This window comes from Thunnus maccoyii, chromosome 2 (genome assembly GCF_910596095.1).
Source record: "Thunnus maccoyii chromosome 2, fThuMac1.1, whole genome shotgun sequence".
In the NCBI taxonomy this organism is placed as follows: Eukaryota; Metazoa; Chordata; class Actinopteri; order Scombriformes; family Scombridae; genus Thunnus; species Thunnus maccoyii.
Window position 1 is genome coordinate 11310180 of NC_056534.1, and position 27253 is coordinate 11337432.

General features: G+C 40.6%; 1 protein-coding gene, 1 long non-coding RNA gene and 3 other non-coding genes across 5 annotated transcripts in view; all 5 read right to left on the reverse strand.

The window, feature by feature from the left end:
- Positions 1–1437: 1437 nt before the first annotated feature.
- On the reverse strand, positions 1438–3826 carry LOC121882252. The gene is made up of 6 exons (XR_006092059.1): positions 3656–3826; positions 3160–3251; positions 2613–2697; positions 2290–2418; positions 2016–2085; positions 1438–1831 (listed from the first exon to the last, which is right to left on the reverse strand). It is a non-coding gene; the product is annotated as an uncharacterized LOC121882252 (long non-coding RNA).
- On the reverse strand, positions 1898–1981 carry LOC121888851. Its single transcript, XR_006093341.1, has one exon. It is a non-coding gene; the product is annotated as a small nucleolar RNA SNORD60 (small nucleolar RNA).
- On the reverse strand, positions 2157–2244 carry LOC121888843. Its single transcript, XR_006093337.1, has one exon. It is a non-coding gene; the product is annotated as a small nucleolar RNA SNORD60 (small nucleolar RNA).
- On the reverse strand, positions 2487–2574 carry LOC121888839. Its single transcript, XR_006093336.1, has one exon. It is a non-coding gene; the product is annotated as a small nucleolar RNA SNORD60 (small nucleolar RNA).
- A 1373-nt stretch (positions 3827–5199) lies between the features above and the next one.
- Positions 5200–27253, reverse strand: part of si:dkeyp-9d4.3 (caskin-1) — a 39098-nt gene continuing 17044 nt past the window's right edge. The window contains exons 6-22 of the mRNA XM_042394184.1: positions 27123–27244; positions 26685–26793; positions 25847–25955; positions 24913–25007; positions 23858–23972; positions 20169–20456; positions 18717–18815; positions 18439–18623; positions 17235–17316; positions 15346–15413; positions 13652–13759; positions 12996–13097; positions 12729–12867; positions 11079–11875; positions 10317–10974; positions 8554–9145; positions 5200–7183 (exon numbers count right to left, since the gene is read on the reverse strand). Of these exons, the coding sequence (XP_042250118.1) occupies positions 7087–7183; positions 8554–9145; positions 10317–10974; positions 11079–11875; positions 12729–12867; positions 12996–13097; positions 13652–13759; positions 15346–15413; positions 17235–17316; positions 18439–18623; positions 18717–18815; positions 20169–20456; positions 23858–23972; positions 24913–25007; positions 25847–25955; positions 26685–26793; positions 27123–27244 (3765 nt within the window). The 3' untranslated portion in view covers positions 5200–7086. The remainder of the gene's footprint in view (positions 7184–8553; positions 9146–10316; positions 10975–11078; positions 11876–12728; positions 12868–12995; positions 13098–13651; positions 13760–15345; positions 15414–17234; positions 17317–18438; positions 18624–18716; positions 18816–20168; positions 20457–23857; positions 23973–24912; positions 25008–25846; positions 25956–26684; positions 26794–27122; positions 27245–27253) is intronic.

Sequence of the window (27253 nt, forward strand, 5' to 3'; positions counted from 1 at the left end):
TCACACCTCACCAACCAGTTTTAGCACCTTATGAAACCTCGTTGGTAGGAAGCTGGCAGACAAGTTGAAACAGGTGGCTGGTTTTAAATAAGCAAAGAGGACAAACAAATTGTTGTAATGTCAAATCATGTTTGCATACACGTGGCAAACTCAAAGATTTATGAGTACAGATAAATTTTCCCTTCATCGTCCAACTGGAGGAACATTTTTGAGTGGAGGAAGCTTTAAATTTTATTCTGTTGTTTAAATCTGTAGAACCTGACGGACTATAAGTTTAGACCCCAGTTTAAAAGAAAAAGGTACAATTTGTGATAAAACATGTCAAAACAAGAGTCAAACCCTTTTACTTCCAAATTGTTCAGACAGTATGCAAGTTGTTATTTTGGTCTAAAATGTTATTTTTTAATCATTTAAAATGATCAATTTTTATCTGCTTTGATGTTTTATTAAAATTGACAGTTAAATAAACACCAGAACAGTAAATATTCAGTGTATAATTAATAACATGAGATGATGTAATTTAGCTCTCCAAATATCAAAGCACCACTATTATGGTTGTGTTTGTGTGTCTGGGTTGTGATGTCATCACCCTCAGATTATCCTCCACGTCAGACGTTCTGGGCCGAACAGACAGTAAACTGATCCAACACTGCAGGTAATAGATTACTAGTCTGTTACTAGCAGCATTCATACAGAGTCCTGATAGTTTGGAAAATGTTTAATTTTAACTGTCATGTTTTCAAGGTTAAGAATATGCTTGAATTTGAATATACTATCATCTACATGTAAACCAGCGGTTCTCAATCTGGGGTCCAGGGACCCCCAGGGGTCCTTAGAAAGATGGGGACTATTTTAATTCCACTATTATTTCATAGACTAGCAGTTAACCCAGTGATAGAATATATATGAACTATTCTGTTCACAGGTTTCACAGTCTTCACTGTTAATCTACAGTATAGACAGTAGTGGAATAACTAAATCTAATCAGATGTGGATCTCTGAGGCAACATCTGATTAAATACAGGTCTGCAGTAGAGCCTCTGATGTAAACCAAAAACTTTTAATATCTGAAATGACGATTCGTCATCATATTTGTGTCTCACACCACAGAGCCTAACCCAACATGAGAAAGTAAAACAACTGAATGAGCATTAAACTTTTCTAATGTATATATTCTTCCAGGATAATCTGATTATTTTGTTCATTTCTGATGTTTGAACAGATATTTCTGTACTCGCTGCTATATGCGAACATGTAAACTGTATTTTAAATGATTTAAAGTTCGTCTGGTCTGTGACACCATTAAAGACTCAAAAAGAGCAAAGAGTAAGTAGATAGTTTACTCAGGTAATTAGTAAGCATTAAATAATCAAAACAAAGTTAATATGAACAGCTGGTAAAAAACAAAGTGACAATACACATTGATTGCTGTGGGTATAAAATTCTGTAAACTTTATTTTTTACAATTCCATTTATAGTAACAATTTAGATGTGATGACAAATGTTTTGACAGTCTGGAAATCTTTGGTTTAGGAACCTTTGAAGTCCTTGAATTTTACTCTTAAACAGCAGCACAAACTCTGTATGTTGTTTAGCCCCGTCTGTGGGTAGAAGAGGCGGCCGGCCTGCACAGCACACAATAACAAAGTAGATAATGAGATGAGTAAAGAGGATGGAACAGAGTACTGAGGAGTAGAGCAGACTCTCGATTAAAAAGATTAACTGAGAATCTTCTTCTCATCACGTGGCCTCATTCACTTTTCTTCTGCCAAGTTCTGGGAGCAGCAGTTTTCTAAACAGTGACGACATCTGCACGATGCGTTTGGGGCTCCTGAAAGAAACAAAACGCTGATTAGAACAATCTGTGAAACAGGCAAAAAACGAGAATAATCCACAGTAGCCTCAGATAAAAGTTAGAATCAGGAGCTGAAAGCTCTCATACGAGGTGTCAGAAAAATGTTTTTATTTGTCATCACAGGCTTTGTCATTGAGTTAAAACATGAATACAGACTTACCATTGAAATAAATGGATCACCGTCAGTCATCAGTAGGATTAAGAGTCACTTTCAGGGTTTCGGAGTCAAACTGTAAGAAAGAAAAGCTCAGTTATGCTTCACATTTAGAAAAAACTGGAATCATTCATGCATCTATTGAAGGAGCCTCAGAGAAAAGTTAGAATCAGGAGCTGAAGTTCAGCTCTCATAGTAGGTGTCAGAAAAGTTGTTTGATTTGTCATCACTGGCTAAAAGTGTAAAGTGTCTCAAATGCAAACACACTGTGTAGACCCACCAGATCTCACACCCAGTGAGGTGCTGTTCAGTCACAACTCTGATCTCTGCACCATCCGAGACACAACGTCCCTCGAGGATTAGATCTTTGTCCAGCCAACTCTGAGGTCGCCAGTCTCCCGTTTCACACCTGTATGAGAAACATTGACAATTTAGAGACAACAACACACCTCGCTTTCTTTAAAAACACTGATAATGAAGCCTCAGATAAAAGTTAGAATCAGGAGCTGAAGTACAGCTCTCATAGTAGGTGTCAGAAAAGTTATTTGATTTGTCATCACCGGCTAAAACTGATTTATACGCCAACACACGGAGTGGACTCACCAGACATGTTGATCTTTATGCTGCCAGCTCTGAGGTCTTCAGTCTGCTACTAAACAGCAACATCCTTCAGTCTCACCCGTAACAACTGTAAAAGAAATATGGAGGATTAGAAAAAGATAAATAGACCAAATATGCCTCATGAGTTAGAATTATGAGATGTTGTTCAGCTCTCAAGAGATGTTGGATCATTTGGTTGTGAAACACATATTTGCAAACATTACATAATGTGGATTTTTGGCATTTTCTAATTTATAGATGACAGTATGGGGGGAGCTAAGAGTCACCAGTATGCTCCTTACTGTTAAATTTTTAGGCATACCATGGCAGTAGAACTGCAATTAATCAATTAGTTGCCAACTATTTTGATTAATTATTTTGAGATTGGTTTCTTTTAAACTGATATCTTCGTGTTATGGACAGAAGACATTTGAAAATGTCACCTTGGTCGGCATTTTTCACCATTTTCTGACATCTTTTAGACCAAACTACTTACAGCCCATCATATCATTTATTATCCACACTCAGTATACGATGCACTCTGACTTACATTTGCTCTTCTCCAGTGAAACCCATGGTCAAGGAAAGTCATCTTCAGTTTCTTCATCAAGGCACTGACTCCAACATGCCTCCAATTAGTTACTGAAAAGACAAGGGATAAAAAAAACCCATAAACTTTATGAATAAATTCCAGCTTTGACTCGTGTGTTGGTGGTGTAGCCATTTCAAGATTTAATTTCCATGCACTGTAACGTTGATCTTAAACTTCCTTAAGTGTCCTGCCATTCAGATGGCACACCTTTTAAAAAAGCAACATAACTATTTGGAGAACTAAAAACTCACCGTTTATGAGATACACAAAGTTAAAACTAATGCATAATCCTACCAAGGAATCATGTTAAGTGTTGGAACTGGTTTAAATGTGTGTTGATTTAACCTCATGGTCATTTTGCAGGCTGAACATTATAACCTTCCTTGCCCACGTGTTGCTACTGAAACCAACATGGTAGCATGCAAAGTCCTACACGTGCAAACACCAAACTCACCTCTTTAGATCTGTCTTTGGACCGGTTTATGCTTCTGGATGGAGGGCGAACTAGGCCCCATTTTGCTGGCATTGTACAAATCTGAACATCTATTTCAATGGGACATCGAGGATCCATCCTACACTTCACGTTGCAACTGAGAGGGAAAGAGCGAAATGCTTCCGAACCGGTAACTTTATACGGCTTCCGTCCAACGCAAAGTCCCGCCCCTTTCTATGCTACTAGCTAGCGAGGTTAGCTTATGGATGTGTTAGCTAGTTTCTTTCATCAGCCTCTCTGAATGACGGAAATTAGTTCTGGGATCTGCTCTCCATTTTTGTAAGATCAATAGACATCCTCTACTGTGGTGGACAGTACCTTCTCACCTACTTGCAATTTAAAAAATATAAAACAACGTTTTTTCCCGTTAGCATCGAACAACAGCTCAGAATCGCTGGCAAAGCATCATGGGAGTTGTAGTTTCTGAAGTAATATTTGCGTTGCCCTACAATGTCGATATGTTCAGTTGTTTTTAGCAAGTAACGTTACAGTAATATATTTTCTTTTTGCTTATAAAGTGTATAATTTTTAAGCATTTCATTGAGTCTAGTGAAAGAAAAATGAAAAGTTTGAACTGTTTCATGAAGCAGGTTTACTTCAATATGAATAACTTTGCTAGAAACCCAGAACCACCAGAAGACTTTTTCTGGTTTTTATATTAATCAAATCAGCTTCATGAAACAGGCGAGTCCCTTTAGTCATAATTAAGGGAAACCTCATTGCCACAGCATACAGTGATATTTTAGAGGATAGTGAGCAGGGCTGGAACAAAGATTTTAGAAATTGTGAGATCTTCTGAGTCCAAAATCCTCCAGGAGAATCTCATCCAACTCAGATATTTCTGCCTGGCCACCAACCAAACCCTGTACAATTTTTAGAATATTTAAAAAGTCATAAAATTTCACTATGTATTTATTCATTTAACTGTTATGTTTCTATCTTCTGTAAATTTTATCTTTGTACATTATAGTCTAAATGTTGTTTCAGGGCCTCTACACTCTCAATATATGAGAGCTAGCCTTTAAAAAAAAACACAAGTAATAAGTCTGTAATCTTCATGGGCATGGTTTTGGTGTCCTCAGTGGCTACAGTTACAGGGAAGGTCTTTCCTGTTGGTTTCAATATGTCAATGCCACTAAACAAAGCCACATCCATGAAGAAATTATTTTTTTGAGTTTTTGTGGAGGAAGTTGACTGACCTGCACAGATCCCAGACTTCAACACCTCTGGTATGAATAAGAAGACAAACTGTGAGCGACGCCTCACTCAGTGCCTTGTTAATGCTCTTGTGGCTAAATAGGAGCAATAGCTATCACATATGGGTGTAATGTTCAAGTATTCATATATATATTTTAGATGGTTTGTGATTCAAAGTGAGAAAAGTGTATAGTCATTCTGTTTTCGTGTTGTGGTGTAATTCATATAAAACAGAGGAAAAATGTTTCTGACGATCCCCCGCATTTGAGACCTAAAAGAAGCACACTTGAGAGCCATTTAAGGTTTAATTTATACATTTATTCTGATCACAGCTGTACAGGAATGCATCGTCACAGCAGAAACACAACCTAAACCCAACCATGGCACAACAGCCGTCACAACACATCCAGAACTCAACCATAAATATACAGGCTCAATCAGCTCACCTCAGATCAATGTTTATAATTAATATCATCATTATTCACATAGAACCATCTGTCTCTCAAATATATCTTTGTTTTTCAAAGAGCATAAAAATAAAAGTGGACTCTTTATCGGGATGAACACTTTGTGGTTGACCCACTATCTGGTCTACATGGGGGACCACTGAAAACCGGGGAGCCGAGGAGGAGCGGAGCCAATTTATTACAGCTTACAGGGGCGGCTTATATGGGCTCGTACAAGGCTTCTCAATGGTTACAGAAGGACTGCGGACAGGGCGACTGATTTTAGGGATCATATAGGACTCACAACCAAAAAAAGCTACTTTTGACATCACGGACACACAAGGAGCGAGAGTTCATAAGGAAACAGAAACATTTTTTTGAGTGGAAAGCAAGAAAAAAAGAAACCAAAAAAAAAAGTATTGTGAATATATGAAAGAACACTACCAAGGCACAGAGAGATGCAGAGTTAACAAAAACGGACACAGAGGGAGATAAAAAGAAGGGAGACAGGATGGAAGGTGGGCAGATTAGAGGCAGTTTCACTAACCAACACTAGAGGGAGCTCTAACAGCTCAAATACCCAGATATATTATAAACTCTATGTATGTATACTGGATATACTATATAAAGCATTGAAATATAGGATTATCTTTTAAAAACACTGTTCACTGCAGCAGGACAAAAGGGATACACCGCATGAGTGTGCTTGTATATATATGTGTCTTTGCATGTGTATGTGTGTGTTGTAATGTGTGTGTGTGATGTGTAGAGATTCATTTCCAAGCAAACCTCCATAGATGGAGCTAAACACCAACAAAGCAGAACACCAGCGAGATTAAAACCAATGTAATGTGTGTGTGTGTGTGTGTGTGTGTGTGTGTGTATGTGTGTGTGCTTTATGTTTGTTTGTGTCTCAAAACTCATGGACACACATCTATATCGTCGTTCTGATCATTAGAATAACTACTGTACGAGTGGGAGGACATTGACATGAGCATCAGCAGGGACTACACGCACTCGCAACGACAACAACGGCAACGATAACACAACAACAGCAAACAACAACAACGTGAACAGAGACAACACACAGAGCAGGAAGTCCGGCTAACCACAATCCTCCACTCATACAGAAGAGAAATAGAGGCTACGATTCATCTGGAAAAATGCATCCTTTTGACATCGCAGGAGTGAGACAGACTCAGAAAGCGGCCTGTCTTTCCATGTGCTTTTAAAAATTCTCTCTGGTATCTCATCTGTATGCATCTTATCTAGCTATCTATCTGCCTGTATGTTTGTCTGCCCGTCAGTCAGTCAGTGTATGTGCTTATTTTTTGCAAGCAATATGCTTATCTGTCTGTCTCCCTGCCTGACTGAGTAAGCGTCTCTGTCTTAGCCAGAGTCTGTAGAGATAAAACAATGAGGAAAATGATTGTGCTTCTCGGTCCACACAGCCGTCTGAGGCTGGGCGGTGACTCGCTGGGCTGCAGAGGTCACAGGTTGTGTGGGAGCAGCCTCCTCGCATCGGGAGGCGTACTAGAGCTACTGCACCAGACGGAGAGGACCCCCCTCCTCAGTACACTGTACAAGGCTACATGAGAAGCGCTCGCGCAGGAAGGACACGCCCGCTCAAACACAAACGCACACGCTTAGAGCGCCAGCATGGAGCCTTGGGAGAGTTTTCTGGATACACCTACACATGATCAGGGAGAGGGGAAAAGGGCTTGTTGGAAATGAGACTTGGGCAGGAGATCAGTCGAGCATCGCGTCCAGTTGGTCCGCCAAGTCGTCAAACATGCTGCCGATGTCGTCCAAGATGGAGACGGTTGTCTTTTTGCTGGAAAGAGAGCTGGGAGTTGGGTAGCAGAAAGGAAGAATTTAGCTGATTATGTGGAAGATACATCACAGTCGTGGCAGCAGAATAGAGTTGCTGAGTGGAAAAAATGAGTATAATATTAATAAGGACATTGTATATATTTTATCACTATATATAAATATATGCAAAATCACATATTAACTAATCAAACTGTTGTTCAAAGACGTGAACTGTGTTCCACTATCATGCATTACATCAAACCAAATCCATCACTGTGTGTAAAACAAAAACTTAATTATGTTTTTGATAACAACTTTCTCAGAGTCACTGATTTTGACAACAGTAATTTGTAGAACGATACCATGATAAGACAATTTCACTGTGAGATTCTTCAGGAAGTCAATAAATTATTTCTTTTAATGACATCCTAAATGTTCCTCAACATCAAGCTTTTCCTGTTCATTATGTAGAGTGGCTTTTAATACTACAATACCCATCAGACTCACCGGCCTTGTTATGGTTTAGATGCCGGAGGCGCTAATTAGAGCACAATTCAGAACACTTGCAAATGGGAACAAAACACTGCACCCTAGTTGTTTAATTCATCCAACATTGACCGAGAATCTGAAAGTGAACCAGTGAAAGTGAACCTATCAGGTCTCTACAAAGCATCATCTTTAGATTCAGCTCAATGTTAGTGGTGCATGCAACAGATTTTAAGTAAGGTGAATGGATATTAACACTCTCTTCTTGTGTTTTTATGTTCATAGACTTATACTTTTTTTATCAAACAACCAAATATGTTCTAATATAGTTGCTCACATTTTGCAATGATGATTTAATTGAGACATTTTCATACCCATCCAAGCCTTGGATGTCACTGTCATAGTCTAAGTAGAAAATAAACATGACTTTAACTTTCATGAACCCTGGATGACCCCATGCACTTCATGCAACCTTTTTGACTAGTAAACCCATGAAATGAAGCAGCATCTGCTTGTGAACGCTTGTCATAGGTGGAATAAGTCTATTAGTCATAAGCAGTTTAACCAAAGAGTCATTATTACCCCCCTAAACCTCTCAGGTTGTTTCATCTGAATAACTGTTTAAGGCCTATAGAGAAGAAAATATCTAGTATTTCATGAGAAAAAATACAAACATACGAAAGTCAGAAAAAAGGATCTAAATTTGAGTATGGGGTATTATTTTTCTTCTTTACATCCCATTAATGATCTCATAACCACTGAGATTTATCTTACAACACCTTGTAGGGTTATAGGTGGGTATAGGTAATATTTGCCCTGATCCTGGGTGCCATCATCATTTATATCCAACAACAACGTATTCATGATTTGTTGTTGGATATAAATGATATTTTCTGATTAAAATCTTAAAATACTCACTCATTTTGTGTATCCTCTTGTTTCATTTTATGTTCTACAGCCTGCAGAGCTTCAGCCAAGGAGGCACTGGTCTCCTCCAAACGATGCTGCGCCTCCTCTTCTTCCTCTACTTGACTCTCCACCTCTTCCTTTGCTACTTCCTTCCTTAGATTCTCTTCCTCTTCTCTCTTCCTCTCCTCCTCCTGCTCTTTGTGCTTCTTTTGCTCCCTCTCTCTCCTCCTCTCTTCTTCCTCTCTCCTCCTTTCCTCTTCCTCCTGTCCTCCCAGCAGGTCAATGGACAGGCCGGCAATGGAGGAGCGAGGGGGTTTGACAGGGTGTGGCGAGGGGGTGGAGGGACTCTGGGCTGGAGAAGGGGAGGTAAGAGGGAGTCCCGGAGAGAGGGAGGGAGCAGAGGGGGTGTCGGGAGCTGGAAGAGGGGTGGCAGACGGCGGAGAGGAGGGTTTGGGGGCCAGGGTGGGGCTGGCTTCAGCTGGACTGGTAGCAACTGGACTAGGGCTCATGGTAGCTGAAGCTACTATTGCTTTGCCTGGTTTGGGTGCTGTCGGAGGCCCGCGGGGTTTCGGAGATACAGGAGGAGGGACACGCTTCGGCTCTGGTGAGAGTCAGACAGAAAGATGTCAGTTTATATTTAACTGGCCAATGTAGTCATATACACACCTACCAGACCTACAGTGAGATTGATGCTACATACAAAAGTGAATGAAAGAGTCGGAAGATCACTAATAAAGCCAATCTTTAAGGATCTGATGTTAAAAATCTTTTCCCTCCCACAGTTTGTCCGTACTATGCCAGCACTATGGAGAACATTCACAAACTTCTAGCGTTATAAGAAGTGACATGAATCTGAACATTTAATATAAACATGAATAGATTATACTCTATATACTCCAGTCACAATGCATAGCAGAGCATACAACTAAAACCTAAACATATGATGTCTCCAAAGCTATCTGACATTCCAAACAATGTCATTATTCTTAAAAAATATTATGTCCAAATTCATCACGAGGGTCAAACGATCAAAAATAATTTGTTTTATACCTGAGGCAGACCATTCCCAAAAGGTAGTGGGTGGTAAAAGGTCAAATGACACTGATTTATTTGAAAAGGTTTTGCTAAATCTCTACTTACTTTGAATTAATAATCTGTAATACATTATCATGCATAAAGTAAACGCCACTCTGTTGCTGATACCATCAACAACTGATTTAACATACTGCATAAATAATTCATGAAAGTTTTTAATGTTTGCTGTACTGAACACTCTCAGGAGTGAAGTCATTTAAATATACAGAGGCAACAACTGCATTTTTGTAATAAATATAATCAAGTATAAAAGGTATAATACATATAATTATACCATCGTTCCAACCAAAGGTAAAATAGTTGCCACTATAACTTTTATAGAGTTATCTGTCTCATGATATATTACAAACGATCAGTGTTTTGGTGTTTGATAAGCCTTTAAACAATAAATCTTTTCCAACTGGAGGTCCTGGATCATATTTCATTGTCTCATCGGTATCTTAAACAACACGCCCCATCAATGCAGCCCCCTGCACTGTTTTAACAATCTCTCCTAAATGTGGAATTTGAAATGTCTGACTCTGGCACTCTTCAGTGGCAGATTAATTTTATAATCACAAAATGTACTCATAGTGGCTTTAAAGTGTTATGAATACTGACTGACTACATACACAGTCACAGAAGCAGAATTTTATGACTGAATGCCAAATCTTCAAAGGTGTGTATGTATATTTCACCTGGACTCTGTGCCGTATCAGTATTATCAGGACCTGGTATGGGGACTCTGCGAGTCGGGGTTGGGGGGTCAGCTTGTGCCTTCCTCAGGGTGACTGTGGATGGTTTGGGTGAGACCGGTGGCTTCAAAGACTTCCTGGCCTCCATCCACTCACAGCTCTCCCTGCTGGTCTCCGTCCTATCAGAGACCTCAGACACCGGCCTCCGCCTCAGGACCACACCGCCGTTCTGCTGCGGCTCACCTCCGTTTTTCCAGCTGCTATCTGTTTGACCGCTGGGAGAGTCTGATTGGTTATTGCTTTGAATGACACTTTCTGAATGCTCAGATGTGCGTGGTCTCCTGCGTATGGTGTCAGAACCAGTTGTCATCGTAACAACAGTGGTAGCCACGTTCGCAGACGCTTCAGAGTCTGTCGCCAGAGGACGAGGCTTCCTCCGGAGGGTTGCGGTGCCGTCTGTGATTTCTGTTACTGAGGCGACGACAATGGAGCGAGGTCGGGGCTCTGGACGTTTCTGGGCTAGTTGACGAGGTGAAAGGCCAGTCTGATCACCAGGAAGGCCCTCAGGTCCGCTGATGGTCCTGCGTCGACTTAAGATATCATCCTCCTCGGATCCAAGTCCACCTGAGCCAGCCTGGCGACGAAGTAAAGGTGGACTCACCTGGAGAACACAGGACTGTTACAGACTTACACGTTCTTTGCTAATATGCTATTTGAAATACAATGCTCACAACCCACACTAAACACACACACACACACAAACACCTGCAGGTAGTTGGTGCTGCTTCCCAGATTCCTCGGCAGGGTTTTGGCTCCACCCACGATGGATGTCTCCAGCATGGCGGCAAGGCTGCGCACACTCCCAGAGGCCCCCTCTGATCTCTCCAGGCCCGCTGAGTCCTGAGCTCTTAGAGCTGATCCAAGGCTGCCGCAGTCACTGGCTCGGCGCTCTCGATAGGTTGGCAGCCCTAGAAGCCCCTCCCCCTGTCCTTCTCCCTCCCCGTCACCCCCGGTAATGGAAGAACAGGACCGTTTAGGTGGCGTTGGGGGCCGACCTTTTCTGCGAGGACGGAGTGTGACAGATGATTGGCTGCGGTTAACAGTGACATCATTAGGCGCAGCAGTACGCGCGGAGCTGCTGCGGCACACAGTGGCGTATCTAGAGTCTGTTTCTGAGCCAATTAGACTGTGAGTTCTCCGTCGCTCTTCCTCCTCACTGGGCAGGCAGAGCAGCGGCACCGATGAATCCACTGCCGCCATCTGGGTGGAGGGACGTGGCCGAGCCCTGGGGGAGGCCTGCTGGGTGCGAGCGTGTGGGGGGGTTTGTGGTGGAGTTTGCGTCGGTGTGTGGGGAGGGGTCTGTGAATGAGTGAGACCCGGGCGAGGTTTGGCCAGGGGGCTGGGGGCGCCGTCCCTCTGCTTCCTCGCCTCCCTCCGCGGCTCTGAGCTGCCGCCTGGGCTGGACGGAGGTGTAGAGGGGCTCTGAGGAGGCTCCAAGCCACTCTCTCCTCTCTGTAGCTCTTTCAGTCTTCTCACTCCTAGCATCAGCTTCTTCTGATGGCCTGAGAAGAGGCGGGGATGTGGGGGAGAAGAAGGGAAAAATAGTGTGAGGTAGCAAGAGAATAACAACATAGATTTAGACTGCAAAGCAAAGAGATTAACAGTGAAAAGGACACTTAAATTACCTGGAAAACTGTCAAAGTGAATCTCTAAGCCCTTATTAAGCAGTGGCCTACTGCTGAGCCAGTCAATACGAATTCATGCCATGTAGCAAAACATTGTTCAAACCCAAAGAACCTTACTTTAAATTTGTGTGGAGATCCTACAGTTTTCAAAAATACCAAATATGTCAGGCTGAATTTGGGAGAAAATGTGTATGAAATGACACAGAACACATCTAGAATATTTCCATTTGATGGATAGTGCAGCCTTAAAAAAAACATGGAGTCTCTGATTTAAAAATTTCACTCAGTGTAAATATCACAACACAACTTCATTGGAACATGGTGATACAAAATATATATATGATAGTGTCAGACAGTATAGAATAAGACAATAATAGGAAACCTTAAAGCTACTTAAGATGAAACAAAGGGGGGAAATTATATGATAAGTGGTTAATAGTGACCTCATCCTGCACTAGTAGGTGTGAAACACCTTGTTAATTAAATTAATTTTGACACTTCCTTCTTTTGTCATGACTCAAAATCCTGTTCCAACGTGACATACAGTATATCATACTGAGGAAGCAAAGATTGCATTTCACAAAATGTCTTTTAAGTTGGAACACACTTAGATGTAAAGTATCTCAACAAACTTCATAATGCTAAAATCATAAATTATGTTACTGTATCCCACTGCTGCACCAATTAAATCTCATGTCCAATATTAATGGTGTGGCTGTGCTAAGCTTACCAAGCTTAGTAATGCCGATCTCTTGCAGATCCTCGAGGCTGATGTCAGAAATGAAGTCAATATTTTCATATCCATTCTGCACCAGAACCTGGTAGTACTGACTAAGACCCAGGTGAGACAGCCAGTCTGCCAGATTGGCCTAAAAACACACAAACACACAGAGATGAATAAAAAAAGGCTTGTTCACTTAAGCTTGTGTGTGTGCAGCCACCAAAATTCAATACATCCCCTTTATTCTAGTTTGTATAGTACACGTGAGAGCCTTACAGGCTTGTGGTCTGGCAGCCAGTCTGTGGAGGGCAGCTTGCTGATCTCTGATGTTAACTTCTTCCGATGTCCAGGCTTCATGACCCCAATCCCTGTCAGGTCCTTCAAAGCAAAGCACACTTAGTCGCATCAGAAATTCACCACAACCACCGTAGATGTTTTTTTTTCCTTTTAAATGTAAACAATTTTATGCATACGTCTGACATTTCTACATAAGATGCATGTGATGTGCCTTCAGGAATATTCTGCTTTGGATAATCTCTGATGAGAGTCCCCTGCCCTTAGGGGATTTACGTCATACCACTGCGTCTGCTTCAGTACACACACACACACACACATATATATATATATATATACATATACATTTACACACAATGGCACTTGAAACACACTCAAGGACAAACAGAGTAGCGTTTACAGCGAGCACAGACTGGAGCACACAGCCATGTGTGAACACGGGTATGTAAATGAAGCAGACAGAGTATGAGAAGTGACTGGCTGAGGCTCAGGACTCACACCGGGGGGTCAGGTGACAGAGACAGGAGGGTCATGATGACATCATCCAGGTCAGTGGGGAGCTGATTTGAGAGCTGTGCTGGGCGGAGCCTTGACAAACAAGGGGCGGGGCGTGAGGGGGTCAGGGGTCATGACCTTACCTCAGGGGTCATGCGGCTAATGGTGTCTAGATCATATCCCGCGGTGAGGAAGTGGGTGGTGTAGAACTGCAGCTGAAACTCACCCAGCCACGCCACTACTGCCTGCTTCTAGAACACAGAACACAAAACACTACTGCCTGCTTCTAGAGCACAGAACACTACTGCCTGCTTCTAGAAGAGTGCACAGGCTTCTTCTACAGCACAGAACTGAGACCTGTTCTAGAACACAGCATAGCAGCCTGCTCTGAAACACAGAGAAGACTGTTCTAGAACATAGGAGAGAAGACAGTTCTAGAATTTAGGTGAGAAGACTGTTCTAGAAAGTAGGAGAGAAAACAGTTCTAGAACACCGGAGAGAAGACTGTTCTAGAAAATAGGAGAAAAGACAGTTCTAGAACAGGAGAGAAGAAAGTTCTAGAAAATAGGAGAATAGACTGTTCTAGAAAACAGGAGAGAAGACAGTTCTAGAATTTATGAGAAGATGTTGTTCTAGAACACAGGAGAGAAAACTTCTAGAAAATAGGAGAAAAGACAGTTCTAGAACACAGGAGAGAAAACTGTTCTAGAATTCAGGTGAGAAAACTGTTCTAGAAAATAGGAGAGAAGACAGTTCTAGAACATGGGAGAGAAAACAGTTCTAGAACAGAGGAGAGAAGACAGCACTGCAAAGAGGACTGCTCTAGAAAACAGCACAGAAACCTCCTCTGAAACCCCATAATGTTAACTTGCCCTACAACAAAATCTAGAAAACTCTTTTAACAGCAAAGAATGGGAACTTATTAGCAAGCTGTATGTAATAGAACGCAAAACACACACCACTACAACCTGTCTTTAGCATACAAAACAGTAGATCCTGCAATGTTTCAACACCAGGACTAATTCAAAGAACAATACTGTTAGCTATGTAGGATGATGATGTCCCAATTTATAACCCCGCCTACAAAGCTCTGATTGGTTTATTGTTTCTCCAGTCGTGGAAAATATCTTTCAGTGTGCACACCAAGAAATATTTAAATACTGAACAAAGTGGGTGGTTATTCAGAGGCCTGGAACCAGATACCACCAAGGATAAGTGCAAATGAATGTTTCTGCAATTTGGGTGAACTGACCCTTTAAACAACCATTGATACACAGTACATGCTGAATGATGTAAATGACTTCAGAGTCGCCTGTATCCCGATGAATGAGATCAACCAATGACGACACACTAAAAATACTACTGCCAATGCTTCTAAAACAGATCATTGCTGTTTCCTGGCAACCAGAAAATGCTTGATTCTAGAACGTGGTGCCTGCTTGCTTCTAGAACACACACGGACAGTTTAACCCTCATAGAACACACAGTGCTGGCAGGTTCTAGAACAGAGCAGCAACATGCAGGTGCCTGGCATCTCAGTGTGGTGCGAGGGCAAGGGGGGGGTGGAGGGACAGAAGGCAAGACAGCAACTGACTCCTCGATGTGTCTATCACTCTGCCTGTCTCCATGGTGACGCACTCAGTCACAGAGACTGCAGTGGAGTGGCCGTCCTCAAAGTGTCATCTTTTCAGGTGAGACACAACCACCCTAGCGGATACCTTGCTTTTACCCAGTGCACCCAACCCCTCGTAGATGTCCAAACCACAGCGATTGTTGAGAAGAAGCAACAGAAAGAGGAGCCCCCCAGAATGAACCAATCTGCCATCCAAAAACTCACTTTCCCATCATCCTCCTCTGCCTTGCGCTCAAATGACCGCTGTTCATGAACGGTGGAAGTGGAGGAGCCTTGGGGTGAAGGTTGAGCAGTGGGGAAAGTGAGAAAAAAAAAGAGAGAAAAAAGTTAAAATATGTTACCATTACCCACACATAGTTCATTTCTTTTTACAGACCTTTTGATTTAATTTTTATGAATGCATTTTTAATCTAAAAAAAAAGTTTAGTTTGATCTTAAGAAAATCTAGTCAGTGCTGTGATATGACATAGAGTTTTATTTGATGTAGATATGTTTTGCAAACTTATTATTTATAAATAGCCCGTCTTGGTAGTGTTTTAGTTTTCAGGCCTAATAGTTTTCTGCTTATACAGTCCTTCATAATAATTTTGATAACAGCTTTGATGCTTGGCAGACTTTGCGGTGATGTTTCAGCACAACACTTCCCACATATCACTTAATTCACTGGACATATGACAAATTTAATATGTTAATTTATCATCAAAGTGGGATGAGTTCAACAACTATGAAACCTTAGACAGAATATAAAGAGACGATACACTTTATATCTATATAAATTCATCAAAAATGTTTTTACACACATCGTATACAGTATGTACTGTACTATTACATTTTTCAGTGCCAGGAAAATACTCAACCGATAACAAGAGTGTGGCTGCTTATAGTTGTTAGCACCATTTAGCTTGTAATTCACTTGAAAGGATTGAAGCTTACAAGCTACATCTGGGCCTTGCTCCAATATAGTTGATAATATAGTTATTCAATAAAGGCTGTGGCTAATAAATGATAGGACAACTTGCCAGTCCAAAACATAAAGAGTGCCCATTTCAACATCATCTGCTGATTTATTAGAGCAGAGTTTACATGTTTTTATGCTTCCTTTAAGGGGCGGCTGTGGCTCAGAGGTAGAGCCACAGCCACTAATCAGGAGATTGGCGATTTGATTCCTGGCCCCTCCGTTCTGCATGTCAAAGTGTCCTTAGGCAAGATACTGAACCCCAAATTACTCCTGAAGGCTGTGCCATCGGTGTGTGAGTGTGTGTGTGTGAATGAGCGTTAGAAAATCCTCCTAATGAGCAGGTTGGCACCTTGCATGGCAGCCTCTGCCATCAGTGTATGAATGTGTGTGTGAACTGGTGAATGTTGGCATGTACTGTAAAGCGCTTTGAGTGCTCTGGAGACTAGAAAGGTGCTATATAAATGCAGTCCATTTACTTTTTCATGTATGTTACACGGAGGAGTTTTGATTTTTCTGTTTCCTTAGCTATGGTAGCTATCACTGTCCAGGTTAATTACACAAAGATTATTCCGCTTACTAGATGCAAACCATCATTGTTGCAGCTGAATCTTAAATCTCCTGAGAACCATAATTTTTTCATCCCAAGAAAGAGCGATCTGTCCGTGGATGTTTACAGCAACATTTTTGGACAGCCTTTATAAATAAGGCATAAGTTCAACTTCAGTTCTACAGGGGTGGAAGAAAGAAATGCTGCTTGTGTCTGATATGAATAGAAAGTTGGTCTTTAAGGAGCCAGTTGGACTAAAAGTGAAATGAAGAAAAACATGATTCACAAAGGCAGCAATCCAAACAAGCCCTGATCTACTTCTTGTATGTGTGAACACTGCTTTGATCATCTTGAATTGTAGTATTTAATCACTTTACTTCTGACAGAGTGCCTTTTTTTGAATCACTGGCATTATTTGTAATAGGAAGTGAAGACAAACTTTACACTGTGCTGTCTGTTTAAATCTTGGTTGTGTTTGATCAATTAGTAGAACGCGGCAGCAAAACTGACTTTTAACTTCAATGAAATATGACACAAATTATCACTTCAACTAAAGCTGAAAATATTTGTGTGAGTTTGTGTGCTTACTCGTCGACTGCTCAACAGACTGCGACTGCTCCAAGAGGTGCTCCTTGGCTTTTACTGACTGGGACAGCACGGTGGCCAGGAGCTAAAACACACAAACACGCTCATACACACTCACAGAAAATGAAACGTTTACTCAAGCATAATCATTCAGATCCCAGAGGGGCCTGTGACTCAGACTAAGTGCTCATATAAAAGACCAGTGACTCTCCACCTCATGCATTTCCTGCAATTTACCAATACCGGTGCAGCTGAAACCCTGGAATAAATACTTCATAAAACAGACGATGCCCCCCCCCCCAGCGTAATACATTACCACCATCAAATTTAACTAGTTGCTAAAGTTCCAGGTAGTAACTAAAAATAGACAAGTTACGTCCGGTGATGAAATTAGATTTAGAATGCACTGAAGGTGTAAGAGAGCAGACCTGCAAGGTGCATGACATCACAAGACTATAAAATGAAAGCAAACTAGACTGTGGGAGAAAAAATATGCACATACAATAAAATACAAAGACAAACACCTGTATCTATAACCTCTCTATCTGGACTGTAGTGGGCAAGTTTGTGTTGTTGTGGAGGTGATATTAACCATCTAATACATTTAGTATTAGATGGTTGGTTGATCTTTCTCCTAATCTAACTTAAAACTTTTTTAAAAGTATAACTTCATGGTGCAACAGTGGATGTGAGACCAGATGTGGCCTTAAAAGTATGTGTTTGTCATATTTTCAGTGGTTCCAATAAAACTGTAAAGATAAAAAAATAACTCCAGTGACATTTATGCTTATCAGACTGAAATGCCAGGTTTCAATTTCAGACTCAAAACATGCAAATAATAATAAATAAAACTATGTTGTTAGCATATTTTGTTACTCTACCAAAAATACTGTACATACACATAAGAGGAGTGTTGATGTTTGTATTTATAGGTTTTATAATGCTCTGTAATTGATAAAAGGGCGAATAAGGAGGGCATCATCTTCATGCACTTGGTCTATTGTAGAAAAAAAAGCGATGCTGCTCAGAAGAACAAACAGAAACAGCAGGAAACAGAATTGTGGTTTACTTGGTAACTAGTGTTGTTTCCTGAAAATGTTTTGCCGTTTCCAAGAAATGATGTGTATGTTGTTTTGTGATCTATCTGTCAAAACACACTATAAACACCTGCAAAAAAAACATACACCCACATAAAGGAGTCTCTTACCTTGACCCCTTCCGCTTGTGCGTTCAGGCCTGGAGCGTTAAGGCCGTGCGTGTTGACACCTGGTGTGGGTGCTGGGTGCGGACTGGGTGCAGGTGTGGTCAGAACATGTGTGTTCCCGGAGCTCTGCAGGCTGCTTGATGACCGAGCACTGCCGATGCTGCCTACGCTGCCACTGCGGTCACCACCTTCAAACACAAACACGTATTCTAGGGTATTATATAGACCACATTACTCACAGTTTCACACGAAGTCAACCAAACACACACTGTTGAGTTTACCTGCCAGTGGTTTGCGTAGCACCCAGATATCCTCACTGGTGCTACTCTGCTGGCCCAAAGTAGGAGATCCTTGAGGACTCAACTCGGCAGTCCGCGAACCTGTCACACACACACACACACACACACACACACACACACACACACACACACACACTTGTTACCGCCACTATTTAATTTTATTTTTTGAGAAAGTTCCTTTAACTACAAAAGCAGCTATTAATCAACTGCTATATGAAGTGTAAAATATATTCATATATAAAATGTTTTTAACCTTTCTGTACTAATGAAGCAAACACTCAGGCTCACAAAGAAGCACTCACACACCTGCAAATTCATGAAATCTGAATTAATCATTGTGGTCACGCCACCTGTTAACTGTTAAAAGTTTTGAGGCTTGTAAAAACCCCACACACTGTTAGGCAGGTTCTTTCTTACAAGCAAATATTGTGCAGATAAGCACTGTTCAAACCATATTTATTTACAATTTTTGTTGCGATTTCAAAAAGTCCAATGATACCAGATATTTCAGGCCAACTGACCGGAATATTTATATAAAATGAGGCATATGCCTTGAAAACTTTACATGATTTGTTAGTGAAACCATAAAACTGGTCATTTCAGTTCACATAAATTGTCAAACTTTTTTTTTTCACTCTAGCCCTTACCAGTTTCGGTTTTATTTGCAAAGGTTTTGAGATATGTCACTGACATTTCTGTATCATCATGTGTCATCATAACAACAGCATTATTTTGTGGTTGCCACAGCACTGAGGATAACGGTACATTTGAAAAACTGAACATCTTTTTTTTCCAGATAATCAAGACAATCCACAGTAGAGCCTCAATTTTTGAGACCAATGCTGATATCTATATAGAAAAATTTTTAAAAATCCATTTTTTTTTTCCCCAAAAATACTAGTAATTGATCTTTTAATTGATTTGTTTTGGTAAAAGCTGAGGAGCATCTCTTGGAGTAGTCACAGACTGTTGAGCAGTCAATGAGTAAGCAAATGAAATTTGTCACTTTCACCAGATGTTTCAGCAGTGGATATCTCTTCAACCTTGAGAAAAGAAGATCCCGTACTCTGCTCTTGCTCAGCATCACAATTTATGGATGAAGAGTAGAATGCGGGATCCTCTTTTCTCAAGATTGAAGTGATACTTTCCAACTCACCCGCATCTGAGATATCTGAATGTGCGATACCTCCTTTGAAAAAACTTATAAGTGGCAAATATCTCAAAACTTTCGCAAATAAAACCCAAAACATCTGCACAGGTAGATACTGTTCTGTGTAAAATATGTTGTCTTGTAAATGGGTGAACTTATCCTTTATTAAAACAAGCAGATAGATAACAAACTTTATATGTGATGTTGTCAAACAGTGTGGAAAACTGTTTTTATCTACTAACAATGATGCTTATCTGTGATTTAAAGTGTACTACAGTATGTACCTGTCTGACTTTGCTGCTCCTGAGAAGTGGAGAGAGGAGGAGGAGGAGGAGGAGGAGGAGTGGACAGAGGAGGAGACGAGAGAGAAGGAGGAGAAATGGGAAGTGGAACATACCCAAAGGAGGAGAACCGAGGGAGGGACTGTGTGTTGGGGTGAGGGGATGGAGGGGGAGGCAGATGCAGGGGGAGGACTTTGGTGGGGGGGTATGAGTGTCCGTTGACCGAGGCGATGGGGCAGGGGTTGGGCCTGCGGAGCAGGAGGGTGTGGCACTGCTGAGAGGGGGAGTGACCTGGACTCGAGCCAGGAGGAGGGAGGTGCAAAACAACAACAACAACACAACAACAACAACAACAACTGATCAGTCAACTTGAAACAAAACAAATCTAATCATATCAGAAAATGTGTAAAATAATAATTAATTGAAATCAAAATATGAGAAAAAGAATACATCCATATATCCACAGGGAATATATTTATTTAAATTAAAACGTAATACCACTACAGCAATAAAGCAAATTGAAATATGAACAAAAGCATCACAGTCAAGCAGAGCAGGGACCTTTATCACGAAGCAAGTTCAACTTAGTCTGGCTTCACTGAGCCTAACATCTGTGATCCTGGATAACTGGTATCACAAAGCTGATTTCCAACTTTGAGTTTTCTAATCCAGCTACGGGCGCTTTCACATTAAAAAAGTACAGTTTTTATTTACATGCCAATCATACATAACATCCTCAGGACCATGAGTGGAGTATTAAATATGACATGAGATGAAACACTGCAGGGAAATTTGGTTTGCTGCAGTAAAATGTGAAAATCAGCGAGGTAAAAATTTAAACCCCACGACTTTTAAAAATATGGTCAACATGCTCAATTGTGTCGAATGAGTATGGAGAATAAATGGATTATCCATAGTGACATTTGGTGCTTTTTTGTCTTTTGATGAACAAACTATTACTTTATGAATAAGTGATACAAAACATTTCCAAATAAAGTTAAGGCTCTTCCTGTTGTCAGAGCAAAAAAGAAAAGTACAAATAGTCAAAAAATGCCTGAAGAAAAGAAATGCCTGATAAGGTCTATTTGAATGACATGTAGCTAATTAACAGTGTGTGCAATTAATAATATGCATCTATAATTGCCATTCATCTAGCTGAGTGTGTGGGAAAATATTACAGTTTGTTAGGAGTCCAGTTTTAAACTCAGAGTGGACTTAAGGTTGAATAATGAGCATTTCTTCTATCTCTCACATAACTATCAGGGTAGGCAAAATTAATCTTACTCTTTACTGACATTATGTGTTTAAGCAACAAAGAAGTGCTCCGACTCTGTTGTTTAGTTTTTTAACTTGCTGTCTACAGCAGAGGTGGGAATGTTTTGCATTGTGAAGGTTTACTTTATCAGCTTGTAATTACTTTGCTGGCATAAACTTCCTTCTGCCTCAGTCTGACAAACATCCGCTCACACAGCACCAGCATCAACTGATCATGTTATGGTTATATTACTCATGGTGACTAGTCAGAATGTGTTTGGCCATTCAAAACATGTGCTAATACAGGATGTTTTTATTAAAAACAAAGGCCCTGTTAACACCTGGCATTAACATCTGTCGGGTGATCCGATCACAAGTGGACAGCTCTAAATACAAGTTTAAACGCACCCAAGACGCATTGGGGACAGATTAAAATCCAATCACTCAGACCACATTTGGAGGTGGTCTGGGCCGCATGTGGCCACATTCTTTTAGTAGTGTAAATGTAAATGCGTTCTGGGGCACATTGAAGGACCGCCTACTCAACTGACGTCCTCTATTTTCCAGCAAATTAGACACAGGACCCTCTGTCCAAGGCTGTTCAACTTGTTTGATTACAAGATAAACAAATTATTTTGTTTTTCATGTGAATTAAAAACGTAATCCACCTGTCTAAAAAAATATTTCAGAAGCTAAACTTTGCTGGATAGTTTCTTCTGTCCTGTCAAATTGATAAATACAGTTTTTAGTTTTGCTGCGCTGCTAAACATAATGAACTCAGGATTTATCAGGAGGACGACTGCTTTACTCCAAACAGTTTCACTGTATGAACCTGGACTGTGTTTGTAAAAGCTGACCTATTGGATGTGTAGAAGAACACAGAACGTTAATTAACATTAGATCCTGACCCATCCTGTCGGCGTGTCGGAGATTTAAATAATCAATGAAGTTATGCTGCTGTATCTTATGCTTAAATGCGCACGGTGTCTCTGAATGGAGAGATGCAGCTGCGGGGACATCGCTGCATCTCTCTCTCTCTCTCTCTCTCTCTCCCGACGCGGAATATATATTTATATCCTGAATATTTAGCCTATCCTGTTATCAAACAAGCTGAACACAGCTTTGGACGAATAACGAACGAATTTCGTCTTGAAAAGGGAAATGATGTCCGTGTTTATTTGCATATAGAGCGGGGAAGTGAGATCTGATCACATGTGGTCACTCAGGACGCATGTGGAGATGCATGTTTATACCAGGTGTAAACAGATGTAAAGAGTACAAAGAGGACTATTCAGGTTTGATAAACTGCTACACTGCACAGACCAGTTTCCCATGATGTGGCCTATTAGTGTGTAGCTGGCTCATTATTCAAAATTATATTATTGGCAAAATATATATTACATGTTATATTAAGGTGAATAGTTTAAATCATGTTGATACTTGAGCTAATTGTGAGCTAGTTGAGGCTGAACAAACTTTTTAATCTGATATTTGTGGTGGATGTGTTCACATTCTGAATTTTCACAAATGTGCAGCAGGCTGTGAGAGTCAAGCAAGACTGAGACTTTAGACTTATATGTACTGCACAGTCCCTCCAGGAGATTGTGAATTATAGTTGTTTCTGTGATATGTGGTATGCTTTTTATCAAAGGAAGTGATTACATAACTCTTCATTGGTAGTTTAAAAACAATCAAATTATTTTCCTTTGCTTCGCAATTTTACCACAATACTCAATATATCGCAAATTGTATCGCAATTTTCGAGAATAGCTGCTCCAAAGTCAAGCATTTTTGGCCACAATAATCACAAAAAAACTGTGAAATCCTGGAAGAAACTGAATTAGTCATCAACAACAACCGAAAGTTAGGTGACAAAACAGGAAATGGAACAGATCAAAAAATGGGTGAACCGCATGGGGTTAATTAGGTAACACTTTATTGTAAATGTACTTTTGTCCCTCTCAGGATCCTGAGAGAATTGTTGCTGTGATCTGACTGATCAGTAGTGTGGCTATTGACAGGTTTTGATCTGATCCTCTGAAGTTAACCCAGAATAAAAGTGAGACAGCTTTGTGATACAATGAAGTGAGTCAAATGCAAAGATCACTGGCTAACTCACTATTCTCGCTTGTGATACAGGCCCCAGGCTGGGTTTATTAACTAGGGAGGGTGACAGAAGGAGCAGAAATAGAGGCAGAGAGGGGGGAGGAGTGTTGACAGCCAGTAAGGGACAGTCTTGGGTGACTGGTAAATGATTGACAGGTTGGGAAAAACAGATGAGCTGCCTAAAGAGGCTGATGATGCTGCAGCTATCTACAACTAATGATCAGCTAGAGCTACACAACATCTGCTGAGCTCACACACATACAGCCACTCATACACCCTCCCACCCAAAACACACACACACACACACACACCGCTGTGATGTGGGTGGTCACCTGCCCTCTTGATGACTTCCACCATGTTGGAGGGGAAATACCCCACCCGGTCATTTCCAGTGCGGTTGTCGTGAATACAGCCTTTCCATCGGCCATCAGAGTGCTGCTCCAAAACCTGTTGACACACACACACACACACACACACACTCACAGTTTACAAAATCCAATTAAGTAATAAGGTTATAACTTGTGTACACTTATAAAACATTAACTGGATTGGGTTGCACTAGCTATTCGTAAAACCATAACTAAGTGTGGGTGTAAAGTTCTTCCTAAGTTCTTAGGAACTATGTTAGCTAGTTTCAAACTAATGATTTACTAAATTGGGTTGCACCATTAAACGTTTTACTTAAGTAATGTGGAAACTGGGACTTTGTTTATTTGCATACATACATTAATATTCATACAGTTTAGAATGAGCAGGAAATATGTTTATGCTAACCTAACCAACTTAGCTAGCTAGTCATTGTAGTCTAGCTTACACTATTGGCATAATGTTTTGAAAAAGAAGGTGTATTGTTTTATTTAAAATCTTTTCCAGTTAGTGTTAACCAGTATTTTAATGAAGTGTCAGTTCAGATATGTTGACTATATTCCATGTTTACCTAATTTACTCTTCAATTTAAATTGGGGAAATATTATCAAGCTAACGTTAGTTTTGTCAGTTACTTCAGTTAGCTACTGTACATTTCACCTGGCAGTTACTGGGTGTAAATATTTAGAAACAACTAATCTCTACATAAGAACTAGTTTTTGTGGAGCAACCCATTTTAATTAGGTGATGTGTAAATTTCCACTTTAAACACTTTATACAAACTTTAACACGTTATAACTACGCTAAAATTGAACATATGAAGAGCTGGTGTAACCTGCATCGCTGTATAAGTGAAAGTTATACAAATATAGGCTATATGTATAAAAAGTTGTTACCAATGCTAAAAACTTTGCTCATAAAGGATATAGTACACTGCGTTCTGCACTGACTGATGAATTTCAGTAGACAAGTTCAATAATTACTGAAGTTTTGGTGCCATTGTTTAATCTAAGTTAAGTACCGTGATAATGTCTCCAGCTTTGATGTTGAGGCTGGTAAGGTCGTAGTTGTTGCAGTAATCCTTCAGTGCTCGTACCTGCATCGCAGCCGAAGCATCTGCAAAACAGAGTTTAGTTTGGCATTGATATTAGCGTCAATAGTCAATATGCTCACAGCGATCACGATTTTTTTTTGCGAACAGTTGCTTATTTAAACATCCAGCAGATAGGGAGTAACATTATCATTCAATTGGAGTCGTGTTTCTTTCCGCCTGGTGAAAGTAAGTGCAATATTCACTCTCTTTTAGCTCTGCTTTTGGTCTCCACCAACTCCTGAGGGAAATATCTGACTGTTAATTGCACTGATAGCATCCTCACCTTAAGTCATTGCAACTTGAATTTTTGAAGTTCTCCTTACATTGCTTTATTCAATGTTGTTTATTTTCTCTTGGTTGTACATGAATTTCCCTCAGGATAAATAAAGTATCTGTCTACAATATCTTAAGCTGCTAAATGCTACACTACATTTATCAGCTAGTCTCAAACTGTGTTTGTCTGCCGTTAAGCACTGAGCAGGTAGTGTACAGTCGATTTTTAGAGCTTTTACGCTGAAAACAGCTGCTTGCTGCAGCCAAAAACAATGACGATGAGCAGTGAGCGTGAACCAAAGCAGTAAAGTTGTGAACAGCTTCATACAGCTGAGCTGCAGAGTCAAGTGATACTAGAAAGAGGAAATGTTTATTGTTTTGCAAATCTTAGCAGTTAAAGAAAAGTCATTTAGAAATAGCCCATTAATGATTCACTTCATAAAGCATGACACATGACTCTTCCCTACATGATGCTTCTAATAAGGCCTAATAAAAAAACATCTGTGTCAGTATTTGTGATTCTTTTATTACTTGGTATCAGATCAAAACTACATTTTGTGCTATTGTGTGTTGGCACTCATGTTCTCACCTCTCAGTAGTTGTTTGATCTCTCGGCTGGCCTGTGTGGTGGTGAACTGGTTAACGATGTCCAGTGCAGTTTGACTGAGAGTGTTCCTCACTCCTGCACTGATGCCACTCTGGATGGAGGTAGAGGAGAAAACATATTACTTTTGTCAACAGTAAACAACAACAAGGTTATACAGTATTACACACTGTGTTTCTGAGGAGCTTTGACCCTGTGTGTACAGGCCTTAAAAGTTTCTTTCTTTCTGGCATTTCATTCACTTTTTTGTCATGTTTTGGTCAACATCACCACACTAATAACATAGAGAGGCAAAATGCAGAAAAGTAATTAAGTCCTGTAAGCAAGGTTTCATTTTATCATCATTTTATCTGAATGTGATAAAAGAGCTGAAACACAAAGCAAAGCTGTTTTGAATATCGCATGACACGTAGCATGCTAGCCAGTCTGCTACAGTTTTATCAGGGCTGCCAACTTTTGACTTCAGCTTGGAATGAGATTTGTTCCCATGGGGGGAAAATCCGTGAGGTCAGTGACTGAAATCCGTCAGCCTGCCCCACCACCCACCCACACACACGCACGCACGAAAAAAGACAACACGTGCAAGCATGGGCGTATGGTTGTTTTAAAATGGAGGAGCAAACTTGGAGATACATAATTGGCTGGGAGGGTTTTTATGTAACAAGCTAACATATCCTACATCTCACTTCATCACACAGCTCAGTGGGGTGAATGACAAGTGCTGAGGTGTAAACTTGCCCAGCTGAGGAGAGGGAGGCAGCTTTAACAACAGTTGCTTATGTAAACACATTCAACTAACCGACAGACAGGCAGATAGACTTACATCCAGCAGCAGGCGTACTACCTCTGTTTTCCCACAGAGGGCAGCCTGATGTAGTGCTGTGCCAGACTCAGACTGTCTGTTGATATCTATTCCAGCCTGAATCAGCAACCTGCAAAATTGTGTGCATAAAATAATGATAATAATAACTTTTATTTGCAAAACACCTATCAAAACATAATTTAAAAAGTGCTTTAAATAAAATCTGCATATACATAAAAGGAAGTCGATAAAAGTGATTTAAAAGCATTTCTAAAAAGACTAACTACAGAAAACTATGAGGACCTGCATTATATTTCCTTTAGCTTGTAACAGATGTTTAATCCTGGATTTGAGGTTAAATTACATCAGGCTATAGGGACTGAATGACAGGTAGATACAGTAGGAATGACGACGGACACACGCTGAATGAGGCAGACTGAAAGGACAAGTTGTTCAGACCGTATGACATCGATGTGTCCGTTCTTGGCAGCGAGATGGAGAGGTGACACTCCATTGGGGTCGGACGGTTTCGGTTCCAGCATGGCTGCACACATGTTACTGCTGAGCAGGAGCTGGACCACCTAAAAACA